The following is a 15,794-nucleotide window of genomic DNA, read 5'->3' as shown; positions in this document are numbered from 1 at the left end:
AATTTATTTATTTATTTATATTTATTACCAAATAAAAAGCATACGCAAGCGATTACAATTTCTGAACAACTTTGTGTCCAATTCTTTAATGTTTTTTTAGTTTTTGTAGCATTTTGACTGCTAATTACAGAGACATTGAACTAGACTAAATGTGTGCGTCAGGTTTCACTAGGTTAAGAACGATTCAATAAATAATAACATAAGTAATACGCAAGCTCGCTAGGTTGCTAGGTTGCTATTCCGATGCAAGATGTCCGGTACTCGGGTCCTTATGGCAGCAGAGCAACCTCCTACTACCCACGGGGTCTTTGGTAGCTGCTAATTGGCTAATCGTCGCCTCAGGAGCGGTAGTACGGCATGTGAGGCTGCACGTAGTTGTAGATCAGAGGTCGTCGGGCGGGAGTGGCTGCAACACGAATTCCATCGTTAATCAGGCAAGTAATTGAGCCCGGAGTCCGGAGCCACTTGTTGGCCACCGGGAGTGGGTGCAGGGTATGGAGTGTTGGGATGTGCACAGATACAATAAATTTCATAGTGGCCAGGTTGAAGGGGGTCAATGTGGATCTCAGAAAAGTGTTAAGAGTGGATCCCGTGTGCGTCATTGGAAATTAAACACCTCTTCCCTAAATAAATGAACGCACTATGATTATTCGTTTGTGATTTCAACTTAGCTAAAATAACGATTAAAATTTGTACCCCTCTTCAGACTTTTCTACTGCTTGTGACGGTTAAAATAGAAATAGGTAGATCAGCTAAAAAGTATGCAACTATTTTTACAAAAGAAACATTCAAGTAGGACAGTTAACTGACCACCAACAAGTCATGATTGTCGAAAAGGCAACTGCATAGAAACAGCACAAGTTACAGACGTTCTTTTCATAAAACTAAGCTATTATAAAAGTCGAATAGGGCTTCAATTTAAAAATACATTTTCGATTAATATTTATAACTGACTTAAGTATTAATGTTTAAAAACCAAACCAGGAATAGTTTCTTGCGTAATTTAAAATTAAAACACCCATAAATCAAAATAAACTAAAATATTGCCAATATCATATTTCTTAAATTTTTGGTAATTTTTATTTTGTATATATTTTTTATTCCCAAAAAAGTATACTGTGCAATTCTACTACACTTAACCAACTCCGTTTTTTCTGATTTACGGTAAAAATAAATTACTGAAGTTTAAAACCTGCCGCAAGCATTACCAAACATTAACCTAGAGCGTTTAAATGCTGATTATACTTGATTAAAACATAAGTGGGAACTTATATAAATTTTCTGTGATTATTATAAAATAAACCTTGCGGTAATTTAGGAACAATGCACTAAATGAATCAACATTAAGTCATATGCAAAATGAAGGTTTGAAACACAATTTGAGGACCCCTTGAATGCAAGTAAATGTGCTCTGGCTTCGTGATATGCCCTCGAGAAACCACACCCCATGGATGCGTGCTTGGTAACAAATGTATGTAATAAGTACTCTGCTCAGTCTTCGTCCTCAAGGTCGTCCTCAATTGCGCCCTCGGCCGCAGCTGCTGCCACCGCCGCCGCATTCAGGGAGTTTACCTTGGCCATGGACAGGTGAAAGGATGGGGAGTGTTTGGGAGGTCTAGGGGCCCCGCGCCTTGCCCCGACTATCTGAAATAGCGAGAGGCTGGATCAACTTACTCTTACTCTTGGCCATCCAGGCGTCCTCACGTTTGATCTTGTGTCCCAGGCCGCCAAGTCCGCCCAGAGCGGCCAGCACCTGTGTATTGTTGCTGCCGTCGCTGGACACCTGGGCGGAGTGCAGATGGCTCTCGGCACTCAGGCTCTCCAGTCCCGGATGTCCGGGATGACCAGGCAGCTGTCCGCCACCGGCCATCGCCAGGTGATGCAGCGAGCCCGGATACATTTCCGGCGACATTTCAGCGCCGTGCATCGAGTAGTCCATGCCGTACGGCATCATGTACGGCGTCTGCTCGGGGAACTGATACATCATCCTGTCAACCGGTTTGAGATCAATTAATATTTATTTATATATTTTAAATAAAGAAAAAAATTATTGCTTTAAATTTATTTTTTTATGAAAAAATTCAACCCAACAAGTCCAGCCCTTTGAAACCGTAAAATTTAGTTTTGAATCTGCAATTTATGAAAACTCTTTCGTCTAATATTTGCCTAAGAAAGTTTTTACTAAAACAACAAGAAATTATTAGATAGATTTTGAAGATACCAGATATGTTTTTACAAATAACAACTATTTAGACCTATTTTATTTCTTTTGCTTCCAATTCAAATCTCTTTCAACGAGTTTTAATTTAAAATGAGTTCACTATTTATTACCTAAATACACACAAAAGTTTTTATGTCTAAAAATTAACATAAATGTTATAAACAAGAAAAATGCGATTTTAGCTAAAACAATTTAATGCTAATAAATTAATTTTTAACTTTCTTGATTTCGAGTTTAGTCAGCAAACAAAATTCGATTTATTATAGCAAATAGGAACTCCGAAAACGTATGGACTTGAGAACTTTAATAATTAATTTCCAACCCAAATAATATATATTCTTGATCAGTATCACAAGGAAAGTGAAACCAACCATGTCCATCCGCCCGTCCGTTCGTCTGTCTGTCTGTCTGTTCCCGACGCAAACTTTAAAAGCTAGCAGCACATAACTTTCCCAAAAGTTTTTGTTTTGCAGGTCGAAATTGGTTGGATCGGAGAATTTATTATGAAGCACCCATACAACAATTCAAAACAATTAATATAAACCAGTTTTAACTTCGTAGTCTTGCGATGTACATTGATAAAAAAAAAGGGACAGTAAACATAAATATTAGACTATTTAATTTAAACTGTATGTTTAATATTTTACCTAAATATTAGATAATTTAATTTGAAATACAATGCAAATTAAATAACATGATTTAATATTACAAGTTTTAATTAATGTAGAAATGAAATTTTTCGATTTAAAATAGTTCCAATTAGATTTAATTGCTTTTTATTTAAGTTTATATGGCTTTGTTTATGTACACATATACTCAGAAAATAAAATTTCTCGATTTTAGTAATCAGTATTTTTTTGTAAAATCAATAATTCTTTTTTAAAATTTTAATAAAGGTGTTTAATTGAATATTTAATTATTGTTAAAGCTGCAATAACTTTTTATTAAATGTCATTTTAGCTTTCCATAAGCTCTAAAAAATAAGGTACGCTTTTCCAACTTTCCTTGATTTAAAAATATTTTTAAATGGGGCAATTCACCTCTTTAACATGATAAATTCGAGGTATGTATTTAATGTATTGGTTTCTTATACTCACTTTTCGCTGGCGTTGTCCATGAGCTTCTTGATCAACACAATGGCGGCCACCACAAAGGCGATTTTGGACAGGATCAGCGCCTTGAGGGTGAGCAGTCCCACCGCCTTTGCTGCCACCATCGTCCAGCCAAATGTTGTGGCTGCCAGGTACATGGGAATGAACATCTGGAACTGCTTCTTGTCCTGGTGCTGGTGTCGCCGCCGTCCGCCCATGAGGCCGCCCCCGTGGTCGCCGCCCCCGCCGCCCAGTAATCCGCCTCCGCCCCCGCCGCCGTTTCCTCCGAGACCACCTCCTCCTCCGCCTAGAAGTCCTCCGCCTCCTCCGTTGCCCTGCAGGCGGCCTGTGTTTGAATTTTGGGAAACAAAACACGTTTTAGGCTTTACGGCTTTAATGGCACTCGTACGTATACGTAACAGTGCGACACAGGATTTGATTGGCCCGCCCCTTTCCTGTCAGAGGATGCGGTATGATTGATGCCCTCCTGCCATGTATATCGAATGTCAGATTAAAATGGGGCCAAGTAACGACTGTTTTGGGCAGGGCCAATTCATTGATATGCATTGGGTGAGAAAGTAGATTTTGGGCTAGTTTGCCCGGAAGAGTACACTCGTAATAGTGCGGCAACACAACTTGATCGAAATATAAAAGCAAAAGCTTAGGAATTAAAGATGGTCTCTACACAAATGGTATTTTTGTTTGCTTTTATAAACGATAATTTCAAAAATATAATGAACAACAAAACTTTACCTGCTACAAATTCTTTAACTACAGAGTCTTTTATGATTTGTAGTCATAATAATCAACCAATCATTTTCCAAAATATCTAGTTTATCAAAGGTTTAAAAGCAGCATGTATCTTACTTGATTTACTTGATTTTTTAAGACAATATATATTTTTGCCTACCCTTATTGCAAAAACACTCTTAATGGGTTGTTCTCCTAGAGGGCTTCTAAATTTCCTGGATTTTCCAAAAGCCTAGACAATTCACAACTAATTTTTCCTAAAACTCCAGTTTTCTACTCTATCACTTTCGTTTTCCGAGTGTAGGCATCTGTCAGGGTCTTGTTATGGGTATCAAAGTCCTGGATCGCCCACATGCGAGCGGCATGTCAAGCAGGAGCAGCTGGTTAAGCCACTCCGCCGGGCTCGAATGACATCCGCCTGGATGGCAGGCACATGTCAGCCGCTGATTGGGCCTCTCGTCTCATTACCTGTTCCGCTGGAGGCCTTCTTCAGCAGGGCCACCTCGATGTACTCGCTGTCGTCCTCGGCCCGCTGCACACTGAACACCATGGGGCCCACGGGCACCCTGATGGCGTTGCCCGTGACGAAGTCCATGAAGCTGGACAGGCCGCGGCCAGTGCCCCACTTGCGCTTGTGCGAGGCGTCCAGTTCGGGCAACTTGACCAGGTCGAAGAGGCCCAGTTTGAGGGTCTCGCCGCGCCGATAGGAGGCCATAATGCCGTTGGCCACGCCGTACAGGCAACTCGCGTTGTTGGCGCACTTCCAGCTCAGCTTGTCGAGCAGGTCCGTGTTCTCCACACTGGCCGCAGGATTTGCGACCGGCTTACTCTCCGGATCCACGCCCAGCGAATTGGCATGGGCCCCACTGCGCTTGTGAATGGCCGCCAGGCTCATGTTCAGGCCCAAGGCCAACAGAAGGCAGCTGGCAACTAGATGACTCGCCATCGTTTCTGGCTTTTTTCGACTTGTTCGTTTTGTAGAACACCGCACAACACACGACACTGAAAAAAGGACGAGTTCGCGGCGTATCCTTCACATGGATGCGAGTGGACGCGATTCGATGGCAGCTGCTGCAGCGCGTTGTGGAGACTAATTACCAGCCGTTGCATGCAACTCAGTTTTATTGGAGCAGCCGTAGTGGCAGCGGCAACATTGCCAGCAGCAGCATCCGACCAAGCTGCGTGCAACACCACTGGCTGCTCCACTGCACCACCACCACCACCACCACCACCAGCACCTCCATCGCATCCACATTCAGCACCACTACACCTCTGATACAGTTTTGATTTCAAACCAACCAGCTGAGTGACGGCCATCGCTCAGCGGGCATCGAGCTTCAGTATCGTAGTGGATCGCACAGTGGATCCACAGCACCAACTAAATTTACATAAATAAGCAAGCTAACCAATTATAGAGAAGGCCCAGAATAGTCACATAGTTGTTATCCAAGATATGATGTTTAATTTATATTACACCTTTTTTAGGCATAGTCTATTAGATAACTTTCTAAATCATCAGCTTATCAAAAATCAGAAATAAAATTTAGCTCATATCATCGATTTTCAGGGCGATCCCGCTGCTTGGGAAATTTATCAAATGATAAAATTCAATATAAAGCTAAAATACATTTTACAGTCCCATTTGGCAAAATTAATACAAGAAGGATGCAACTAACATTTGGTTAACTGTTTTATTTTTTTGTTTTTAAATACAGCGAAAGGTTATTAATCGCGCAAACATTAATAAGTTACATTTAAATAACTGAAAAAGTAAAACGAGCAGACACCCCTTAAACCATACTTCAAACAGGTCTATTTTTATCGCTTACTTGAACTTTCAACGACACAATAGTTAATCTAAGCAATATAACTCCATTAAAATGTATATAATTCAATTGTTACCAACAAAAAGCTAACAAAAAACATGTTTTACTTTTTTAAATGTTTTACTTTTTTAAAAGTGCAATTGGCAATATTGCATGGAATGGATTTATAACTGGTCGCAAAGTCCATCCACCCAATTGGGTATATAGACTATGATATGATATGTCAGCTCGTCACAATATATCCCACTGTACGAGTAAATGCAAACGCAGCAGTCATCAATTTGTTTTGTTTTTCGCCAGCATCGTTTTTCAGCTGCACTCCCGCAACTTTGAAAGGGTGCACTAATTATCTGCAATTTCATTAACCACATGACATTAGGTTTTTGCCGTGGCCTTGTCTGCATAGGTGGGCGTAGGCGGCTCACACGGCTCCTGGTCGAAGACTTTTCATTATTATGGCCATGACAGTGGCAGAATGGCGGCCAAGCCACTGGCTTTAGTGGCGTCCGCGGCATGTGGCCGCTGTACTAATGCGGCTAATTTACTGCTCATTAATTTGCCCGCAATTTGCTGTAAACAGTTTTCGCAGGCAAAAGTAAAAGCCAACTGCAGTTCGAGTACGAGTACAATTAAGTTGCAGCTGGTGGGGAGGTGGGTGGACAATGTGGGGCTGAGACTGAGGCTGTGGCTCAAGATGTGGCCACGCCTCGCCGCCTGAACACCATAAATAAATAAATAATAAAAGAAAAGTGAAACGAACTATTAGCTCTCGGTTTTCATAAATCGCCGGCTCAGTTACATTCTGCTGAGCAGGCGAAATGCGGTGGACTAGGGAACTGGCGGAGTGGAGAACTGTGGAACTGGTGGGAAGGGAAATGCAGCCAGTAAAACACTTTTCGTTGGTGCATGATGAGCGGGACTAATAAATATTCACTTTTCCAGCCAGCCAGCCAGCTGAGCACGCAGGCGGGCGCGGTAATTGTGGCCAATTGGGATGCAGTGGGAATCAGACCTCGACCGTTCTTTAGCTGTGGCACCGATCTATCGACGATCGGCCGGCGATCGACCGGCTCTATCTGGAAGATCTATCCCCAGGTCCACCGCGAATGTGATGACAGTAATCTGGACGTCCGCGCCTTTCGCAACTTGACACCATCGACCATCAACGCCGCAAAAGCGCAAGTAATGCGAGGCGGTTTGCCAAGAAAGCCAGCCACCGCAGCAACACGGCCCAAAAGCCGCAACAATGGCCAAGGCCGGGGCCAACAGCCCAGATGGACATCGAAAGGAAAGCGGTGACGCAGTCCGAAAGTGGTAATCCGACCCCAGCCCACCCACCTTCCAAAACCACCCATCTGCTCCAGTTTACGAGTGCCACGAAAGTTTAATGATCCTTGACTGCAACCGGATCCGTTGGGTGGAGTCCGGTCCAAAGGCCAGCGGCTTCTTCGCCTTAATTGGCTCTGATTTCAATACTTGCGATGCACTTAGCTGAAACCAAAAGTGGCCATCGCCAATTTGATCCCATTGCCGGACAAGGCTTTTCACTTTATCTGGCCACACTTTTCAATCGAGTTTTAACCAGACCAAATACCACAAAGAAATGCAATGAAAATGACTACAGGGCATGCCTCAATTCTAAAACCTAATCAAGAACTTGGCCAAGAGCAGTCTGAAAGTTTTGCGTTCAAAATACTTGTTCACTGAGCAGCCCGGATTGTCTGGCTTGCTCCCGAAAACTTTTTCTGCTTGCAAAAGAAGAGCAACGTACTTTGGTGTTTTTCAAAAGATGTAACAAAAGCACACTGGGAAAAATATATATTATTTTTAATAGGTCTCTCAACAATGTTAGCCAAACATCACAAATTTTATAGAAAATCATAATTCAGTATAAAATACGTAACCAGAACCCACTAACAACCTTATTATATTAAACTAATTAATTGTTTAAAGAAGATATAATTTTAATTATTTCTTAAACCGTCTACCATTACACAACATTTTTTTCTAAATATTATAAAATGTCACTGTATATCTGGTATTTTTAGTTTTAATTGCCTCTTAAAAAAATTAAATGTTACTGATTTATAAAGCTTGCCAGTGGTAAACGTAAAAAAAAAAAGTAAAATAAAAGTAATATTTTACTTATTTAAAAAAACAAATTTTTTAAGTTTCTACAATTCGGAGCTTTTTTAAAGTGATTGCCATTTTCTTGAATATAATTTTCCGTGTACGAGAACTGCACATTTTGAAAATGTAGTTGAAGCTAAGTAAAGCAAATTTATTGCGAGTTTGAATGGTTAGCACTTTTAAGAGTTTTTAATTAAGGGCAAAACCTTTAGGAACCCTTGAGTGCAAAGAACTACTTAATTAGGAAATTTATGAGAAACTGAGTTATTTTTGATAAGTGCAAAGCTTAAAATGATTTTTCGGGAGCCAGGACAAGTCTCATTGGCCATTTAAAGCCGCTTAGAGTTGTTAAACATTTGCCGTAATCCCCGGAGAGAGCCATGGACCCTCCACCAATCGTTCACCTTGATACCGAATAATCCAGCGCCTCGTAAATAGCTGGCCAAGTGGGTCTGGCAAACGGCTTGTCTGCGGATTGTAGGCTCTCATCGCACCGTGATCACATGGATTTGTCAGGGCTGACAGCAAAATTGACTCTTTGGCAGTCAATCAGAGCGAAATTGTCACGAGTCATGCGAGAAATGCAAGTCGCCTGGAAACAGGCGCAATTAAAGCCACTCCAAAGAGTTTGTATTGCTATTGGCCAGCACAATAGCAATAGAAATAACAATAACAATAATATTGTTTATTTTGAAGCCAATTACGTGGCTTTGAGCTGCGGTTGTTTGGCTGGCCATGTTGATGTTGATTTAGCAGCTGCTTTTGCTTATGCTGCTGTTTTATTTTCACTGGCACGAATTTCGCTCGCATTTAATCGCACGGCACCTTGTTTATTTGCTACGGCTGTTTTTCTCTCATTCCTAATCAATTGCCTGAGCCCAGCGAGTCGTTTAATTTATTTTAATCTAATTGTTTTATAATTAAAGCATACTTCTGTTTGATTTCACCTGTGCGTGTCACAAAGCAACAAACTTGCGGTTTCGGCTCGAATCGATTCGAATTGTTTTTCAAGTTGCCATAGCTTCTGAGCCACTTAATTAGCTGCCACTTATTTGCAGCCCCACCCAATTTTTCTAGCTGAAAATCCTCACGATGTTGACTTGCAACTCGAGCGGATTACAATGCACTAAGCTTATTTTTCGTGGTAGGCCGTTGTGTTGTGTACTTTGGGGCTTGCCAAAGATTATTCACAATGTGGTGGACTTTTGGGGGCAAAAACAAAAGCAGTGGGGCCTCGATGAGTGCAACTTCTTAGCTACACTCTAATTTGAAGATAAATCAGGCATGGAAATAAGAGAAATGTGTATCATAAATAAATTAATAAATAAACGAAAAAACCACCAATCGGATGAATTTGTTTATGCCTTTCTCTTTATTGCAGAAGTTTTTTGTCTGAAAATTAAATGTGGGCTTATACAAAGCCTATCAATAGTCGATGCCCTGGTGTCTGATGTAATCATTTTTTTATTGCTTTAAGCTGCCTTTGCCATGGTCTTGCCCATCAATTGGCCGATTTATTTTCAACAAGTAAATAAATATTAAACAAGAAAGGAAGCAAACTTCGGCAAGACGAAGTTCATATACCCTTGCAGGTATTGCCAAACTAAATATTCTTGAAAACATTAAAATTATGATTTACTTGCGTATATGTTTAAAAAGAAGCTATGATGATTTGCTGCTTAATTATTCGATAGTTCCTATGGCAACTATATGATATCGTTTTCCGATATTAATAAAATTAAAAGCGTAATTCTATGGTGTCATGTTATTAATAAGTTAACAAAAATTTATTTTTTATATTACAAAAATTTTAAAAAACAAAATTGTTTATATATTTTTATTGTTTCCATTTCCCTATAAAGTATATATATTCTTGATCAGTATCACTAGGCGAGTCGATCTAGCCATGTCCGTCTGTCCGTCCGTTTCTACGCAAACTAGTCTCTCAGTTTTAAAGCTATCTGCAGGTAGTATATAAGTCGGAACGAGCCGGATCGGACGACTATAGCATATAGCTCCCAAAGGAACAATCGGAAAAATAAATGAAAAAAAATTATAACTTTGCTGTTTTTTAATATTTTTTAGTTCTAGATCAATAGGGATTATAGAGTCGGAGATGTCTCCTTCACTGCGTTGTAAACTTCTGACTGAAATTAAAATACCCTCTGCAAGGGCATAAAAAATACCATTAGTAGTCGTCAAATCCTTTGATTCGCTTACTCAGGCAGCATAATTTTTATCCAAACTATCTGTAAGCTTGTCATGGGACACGTAGCCTCACACCTGCTTACTCCCCCGACAATTTCAAGTCGCAACTGCTGTCTCATTCAATCAACTCGATTCCATACACCACAATGCATATTGCACATTGAATTGTGGTCTCAATTGAATGTGCGGCAAATGAGATTCTTTTAATGACGATGACGATGATGATGATGATGATGCACAACAATCAATTATAGCAAGTTGCCGCAACGTCAGAGACATTGGACTCGGACTCGGACCACAGATTCAGATTCAGATTCAAGCTGGGGCAAACAACGGTTACAAAGGCCCCACTCAAATGAATCGAGTCGAATCGAGACCCGGCTGCTTTCCTCGGTTCAAAATCGGAGATTCGAGGCGGAGATGGAGATGGAGCTGATGCTCTGCTGCCAGGGGGAGATACTTTCTTTTTATTGCCGACACCGACACAAGGCAAACGTAACGAGTTCAGATCAATTTTTGGTTGACTCGCTGCCAGTTCGGCTCAATAACGTACGACTTGTTTTGTTGCCGCTGTTGCGGTGATGTGTTTAATTTTTGTACATCGTTTGGGGTTTCAAAATTTCCAGAAAATGTGTAAGTAAGTCTGTGTGTTTGCGTGTTTGTTTGTATTGGACAACAATATGATAAATATAAAAATTAATACATTGAGAGTGAAAGTTATTGCTTTTGGAGCGAAGTCGATCATCATTGCCATCATCATCTTCATCATCGCTCGAATAATCATCACCGGCAGCTTCATGGCAGGGAGAGAAATGGCGATAATGATGAACGAAGTGGGATTTTGATGCCGCCAAGTTGATTTCTTTCGCTTGCCCGATGGACCCCGGTCACGTTAACTTGATTAATAAGTTTTGGCGGTATTACAAAATATGGCTTATGAAATCCCCAGAAGACTGTTGCTCGTGTCTCTGTCTAATTGAATTATGGCATCATGTTGCACACGGGGAATTAAACCTGTAACCCAATATTATATAATTGACAATTAACACATCCCTTAGAATTTTCATAAGCCTTTACAAAATTTGAAAGCATTTTATATATGTACGCGATAAAAAGTATTAAAAGAGACACCAGCAAAGAAAGTTTTAATGCCAAGCATCGATAAAAATGTTCCTTGAAGTGCACAATTAATTTTAATGATATCGCGATTTGCCATCACTTGATTTCTCCTAAAGAAATCACACAACGTTTTGTTGTGAGTAAAATAGAAACAGAATTTGCAATCATAAGAAAGAAAAGAGGTCTTTAAAATATGTATCAGTCATGTTAATCAAGTCAATCAGTTGCATATACCAGAAACATATCTTATAATAAAAAAAACATAATCATTTCTAGTCAACTTTTTAAATCATATTGTTGATTTCCACTTTTAACTAAAAGCTTTTAAAATATTAATATTACTGTCAATGTGACAATCTTTATTTAAATACAAACATATCTTTTGAGATGTTACTTAAAGATCTTGTGTTTTTAATGCTTTGTAAGTATTGAAAGGTAGATTTATAATTTACTTGTATTCCGTCAACGCAAAAGAATTTACAAACTGCTGGCCTAATTCACTGTCGATTGTCAATTGTTTCTCGGCCCTAATTTAAGCAGTGGGCACCTGGTTAACTCTTCGCACGGTCTGGCGACCCATTTTAATGGGCATTGCATGAGCTGGCCAACGCAAATTGCTACTAAACGTCTTCATCGCTGGTCTTTCGGGGCGGGTAACTTTCGCTTTTTCGGCTGACACGCTCGCCAGTCGGCTAATAGAGCTGTTTTGGGCCGACAGAGAACTGTGTGAAGTGGAGTAGGAACAAGGTGTGGGCCAGGAACAAACCCGCAGCACTTTAGGCACTTCTGATCTGTATAATTTGGCCGAGAGCCGCCGAGTTGAGTGAACCAAAGGCCAAGTTGTTGGTGGAACGGCCGGCAGCCAAGCGCATCCCACGGCTGTCCGACCAACTGACCGTTGAAAATTGGAAAAATTGCAACGGCCAGTGAAGAAGAAAATTGCAAGGCCCGGGCAAAAAGCAGAGAAACGCGAACTGAAAGCATTTTTCTTTCTCTCCAGAAGCACCATTGTTTTAATTTACAATTGTGACAATTCGGCTGGCTATGCTTGACTGCCTCCCTTTTCGCCCCCCTGGGAAAGTGCCCCGTGGAAATGGGAGCTATAAAATATGACCATGCAATTGTCAAGGCTTTTAGTTGAACTTCAAGCGTTTTGGCAACATGTTCCGCATTTTCCCGCTACTCTGTCTGCTGCTCTTCTCGGTTGTCCGCTCGGAAAACTGCGACCAGGATGCGAGTGCCACGTTATATTGTCGCGGCGAACGGGCCCTGCGAAATGTCCTGCGGAATTTGAATCGGAGCGAAAAGCCTCTGGTGGTGGTCAGGGGTCTTGAGATAGTTCCCCTTCAAAACAACTCACTCGTCGAGGACGAGCAACATCTGGACCAAAGCCTACTGGATAGCCTATCCTTCTATTTGCGTACCCACGAGATCAACGTAAAGCTGGCCGATCTGCTGGAGGATGAAGCGCCAGTTTCAGGTGAGTTGATTTTAATATCAAGTGCTGTAGAAAAACAAGAGATAAATAAGTGTTATGTTTATATAGTCACATTAAATGTTTGTCTTCATTCTTCTATAATAAAATGTTCACTTATTCTTGTCTTATTCCTTTAAAATGCACTTTACCAATAAACAGATTAAATTTTTTTACCAAATTTTTAATACAATACTAGTCAAGCCAATACTATTCTATACGTTTCTATTTAATTATTTTAGGTAACTTTTACAATAAACAACTCTCCTGAATAACTAGATTTTAACGAAATGAATTTATTTTGTACACCTAACTTTTTATATGTCAAACGCATTTTAATGTTTTTGTAATTTTCATTCTAGTGTCATAAATGTAATTTTAAATCAAGAGTTTACTGCCCAAAAAAAATTGTATAGAAGCCTGGCAGCATCTTTGAAGAGTCTCTTTCTTTACAAGAAGCACTTTTCGTCTTTTTGTGGAGTGAGATTAGAAAAGCAAATTATTTTAGGACCCGTTTAGTAATTGAATTGAAATATCTGCCGCAATGCATCAACATGTATCACCAATTTGCCATTTCGATGGGCACAATTTACATGAACACGTTGGAAAATTGGCCAACAAAACATAAAATAGTAAATACATCTGCATGGACAGAAGTCACAAAAGTGTTTTTTGTTTCAGAGGCCCGGAAAAAGGACAAAGGCCAGGGCATGTTGCTGGCGATGGCCCTGATGTTCGGCAAGATGATGGCCGTGATGGGTCTGGGCGGCATCGCAGCCCTGGCCATGAAGGCGCTGGGCGTGTCCTTGGTGGCCCTGATGATGGCCGGGATGGTCGGCCTGAAGACGGCGGCCCAGCACGGCGGAGAGAGCAGCCACAGCATTTCGTATGTGACCGGCGAGGGACACCATCACAAACGGAGGCGTCGGTCGTCCGGCCAACAACCCTTGGCCTACAGGGACTGGAACTGAGGCTCTTGCTGTGCGATTTGTTAGTTCTTATGTAGCACTTAAATAATCTAATAATGTACCCATCATGCAACAGTTGCGAGTTGTTTTTATTCCGCTGCAACGAATCGAGTGCAGTGCCACTTGAGACGTTGCTGCTGCTCTGGGCATTCGTGTTGCTGTTGCTGTTGCCGTCGTGCTGCGGCTGATGTTGCTGCTGCTGCCTCGGATGCTGCTCTTTGGTTTATGAAATCGGTGAAAGTTTATTTGAGTCGAGCTCGTATTGTGTAGCCATCAGCATCGGCAGCAACAGAAGGCAACCTACACATGCCAGCAGCGGTCGTGTTTTTGGCTATACCCTGACACCAAGTTGTATTCGTTTTTGGCAGCATGTGGTGGTCAATTTGTCAGAAAAAGGGTTTTTTTTTATATAATAAAAACTATTTATTTATCCAATAATTATCAGCTCAGTCAGTGACTTTCTGATAACTGCAATGAATAATTCGAAGTTGTGTTTACAATTTTTATATTTGATACTTAAAGTTCTTTTTTAACTATATTTTCAATTGGCAAGAAAAAATGACAACTTAAAATTAAAATTTGTAAGTCGTACGTATTTGTAGTTAGTGAAATACATTTTTGTATGATACCCAAAGCAAATATAGCTCTTTCAGGTTACTGAATATTGGTAAACATAATACAATTTGCAAAATTTGCCATTATACTGGTCTTGTTAACTTGGCTGAGACAATTTTAGGCAAATATTGTTTATTGCAATTAAAACAAATAGGCAACATTGAAAATACAACACACAATCAATTACGAAGTCAGCCACAAAACCCACATGTATATACTTCCCGCAATCATGGCATTTTGTATCAACGAATTTGATTTGAAGCGAAATCATAAATGAAAATTGCTAAGTTTGGAAAAAATGTTCTCTGTTACATTTATGACAAACATTAGACAAAACCCATATTAAATTTTAAAGTTCATTAAGCTTCATAAAAGAGCATCTCTGCTTCGCCTTCATCCAATACAATATATCGCATTTCCTCCTTTTTGTTCATGGTGTCGTCATTTGTCATCCCGCTTTCGTGCAGTGTTATCGATGAAGTCGCCAGATACCTACCGGATATCAGAGTTCCGAAGCTCTTCTGATCTTCTTTTCTCTGCTGATCTGCGCTTCAGATGGCGACCGAACTCTTATTTTCCGTGGAATCTGGTACACGACCACAGGCGCACTGGAGCTGGCCAGCACACAGATTGAATTTGCATAATGCGTGGCCAACTTTCACTGTATTTTGGCAGCGCCAACGGTTCTTTTCGACCACCTAAAGCGCCGTAAGCAACAGCAACGGCAACACAAATTACAGCCATGACAGACCCCGAAAAACAAGATGTGCGTTCTGTTACACAATACCATTAAAGCCGCAGCACTTGAACGGCCAAAACCCGTTAAGCGGCGGGCAGGGATACGGCCACCACCACAATAGCTTTGGCCAAGAGCAACTTGCTCTACCTCTTTCCCCTGTGTTTCGAACCTTGTACCCGTCGCCTAATTGCTCTGTCTACTGGTGGCCGCTTCTTGTGCCGCCGCTGCCGCTGCGCTGCTGCTGCTGCTGCTGCTGCTGCTTCTTTTGTTGAATCGCTCTTCTGGGGAACTTTCCCTTTTCAACGGCATTTTACGAGCGCGTCTGCCGGCAGTAATTAAATTATAAAATAATTTCATAAAGGCAAATTTGTTGTTTTACAATTCGTATATGATCTGCTATTTGCTGCTTTATATAAGAGCACACTTGCTCCGGACTTGGAATTGATTTTCTAAACGGTGCGCTTTGATTTTTACAAGACCGCCAGGGTTGGCAATAAAAGCTACCGGTTTTATGGGTTTATGAGCACGACAACGATGATGATGAGATGGCTGCCAAGACGTGTGTGAATGCTGGAGCTCCAGTCCAGTGCATAAATGAAAGTTCATAAAGAAATTAGCTGATTAATCGTCGTTCGATGAGCTTGGAAAATGAC

At 40.8% G+C, this 15,794-nt stretch overlaps 2 protein-coding genes across 3 annotated transcripts; one reads left to right on the top strand and one right to left on the bottom strand.

The window, feature by feature from the left end:
* Positions 1 to 93: 93 nt before the first annotated feature.
* LOC128266328 (protein lingerer) lies at positions 94 to 5,247 on the bottom strand. The gene is made up of 4 exons (XM_053002781.1): positions 4,531 to 5,247; positions 3,319 to 3,658; positions 1,675 to 1,988; positions 94 to 406 (listed from the first exon to the last, which is right to left on the bottom strand). Exons 1-4 carry the CDS (start codon positions 5,006 to 5,008, stop codon positions 339 to 341), a joined length of 1,200 nt encoding a protein of 399 aa, XP_052858741.1. The 5' UTR covers positions 5,009 to 5,247; the 3' UTR covers positions 94 to 338.
* A 6,559-nt stretch (positions 5,248 to 11,806) lies between these two features.
* Positions 11,807 to 14,205, top strand: LOC128258149 (uncharacterized). 2 transcript variants are annotated; one of them, XM_052989599.1, is made up of 3 exons: positions 11,807 to 12,163; positions 12,346 to 12,825; positions 13,501 to 14,205. In XM_052989599.1, the coding sequence occupies exons 2-3, from the start codon at positions 12,507 to 12,509 to the stop codon at positions 13,788 to 13,790; spliced, it is 609 nt and encodes a 202-aa protein (XP_052845559.1). In that variant the 5' UTR covers positions 11,807 to 12,163; positions 12,346 to 12,506; the 3' UTR covers positions 13,791 to 14,205. The 2 variants fall into 2 exon arrangements, with proteins under 2 accessions (XP_052845559.1, XP_052845550.1); XM_052989590.1 differs by having other exon boundaries at positions 11,807 to 12,825.
* The last annotated feature ends 1,589 nt before the right edge of the window (positions 14,206 to 15,794 follow it).

This window comes from Drosophila gunungcola, chromosome 3R, assembly GCF_025200985.1.
Source record: "Drosophila gunungcola strain Sukarami chromosome 3R, Dgunungcola_SK_2, whole genome shotgun sequence".
NCBI classification, from domain to species: Eukaryota; Metazoa; Arthropoda; class Insecta; order Diptera; family Drosophilidae; genus Drosophila; species Drosophila gunungcola.
Note: the sequence above shows the minus strand (reverse complement) of the source record. Positions and strands in the feature narration are given on the sequence as shown.

What these genes read in the sequence shown, in the direction of transcription:
- LOC128266328 (XM_053002781.1), bottom strand. Translation starts at nt 5,008, where the DNA reads ATGGCGAGTCATCTAGTTGCCAGCTGCCTTCTGTTGGCCTTGGGCCTG. An exon ending in ATGGACAACGCCAGCGAAAA is followed by an intron (nt 1,989 to 3,318) that starts GTGAGTATAAGA and finishes ACCGGTTGACAG; the next exon opens with GATGATGTATCAGTTCCCCG. An exon ending in CTGGATGGCCAAGAGTAAGA is followed by an intron (nt 407 to 1,674) that starts GTAAGTTGATCC and finishes TTCGTGTTGCAG; the next exon opens with CCACTCCCGCCCGACGACCT.
- LOC128258149 (XM_052989599.1), top strand. Translation starts at nt 12,507, where the DNA reads ATGTTCCGCATTTTCCCGCTACTCTGTCTGCTGCTCTTCTCGGTTGTC. An exon ending in GGATGAAGCGCCAGTTTCAG is followed by an intron (nt 12,826 to 13,500) that starts GTGAGTTGATTT and finishes TTTTTGTTTCAG; the next exon opens with AGGCCCGGAAAAAGGACAAA.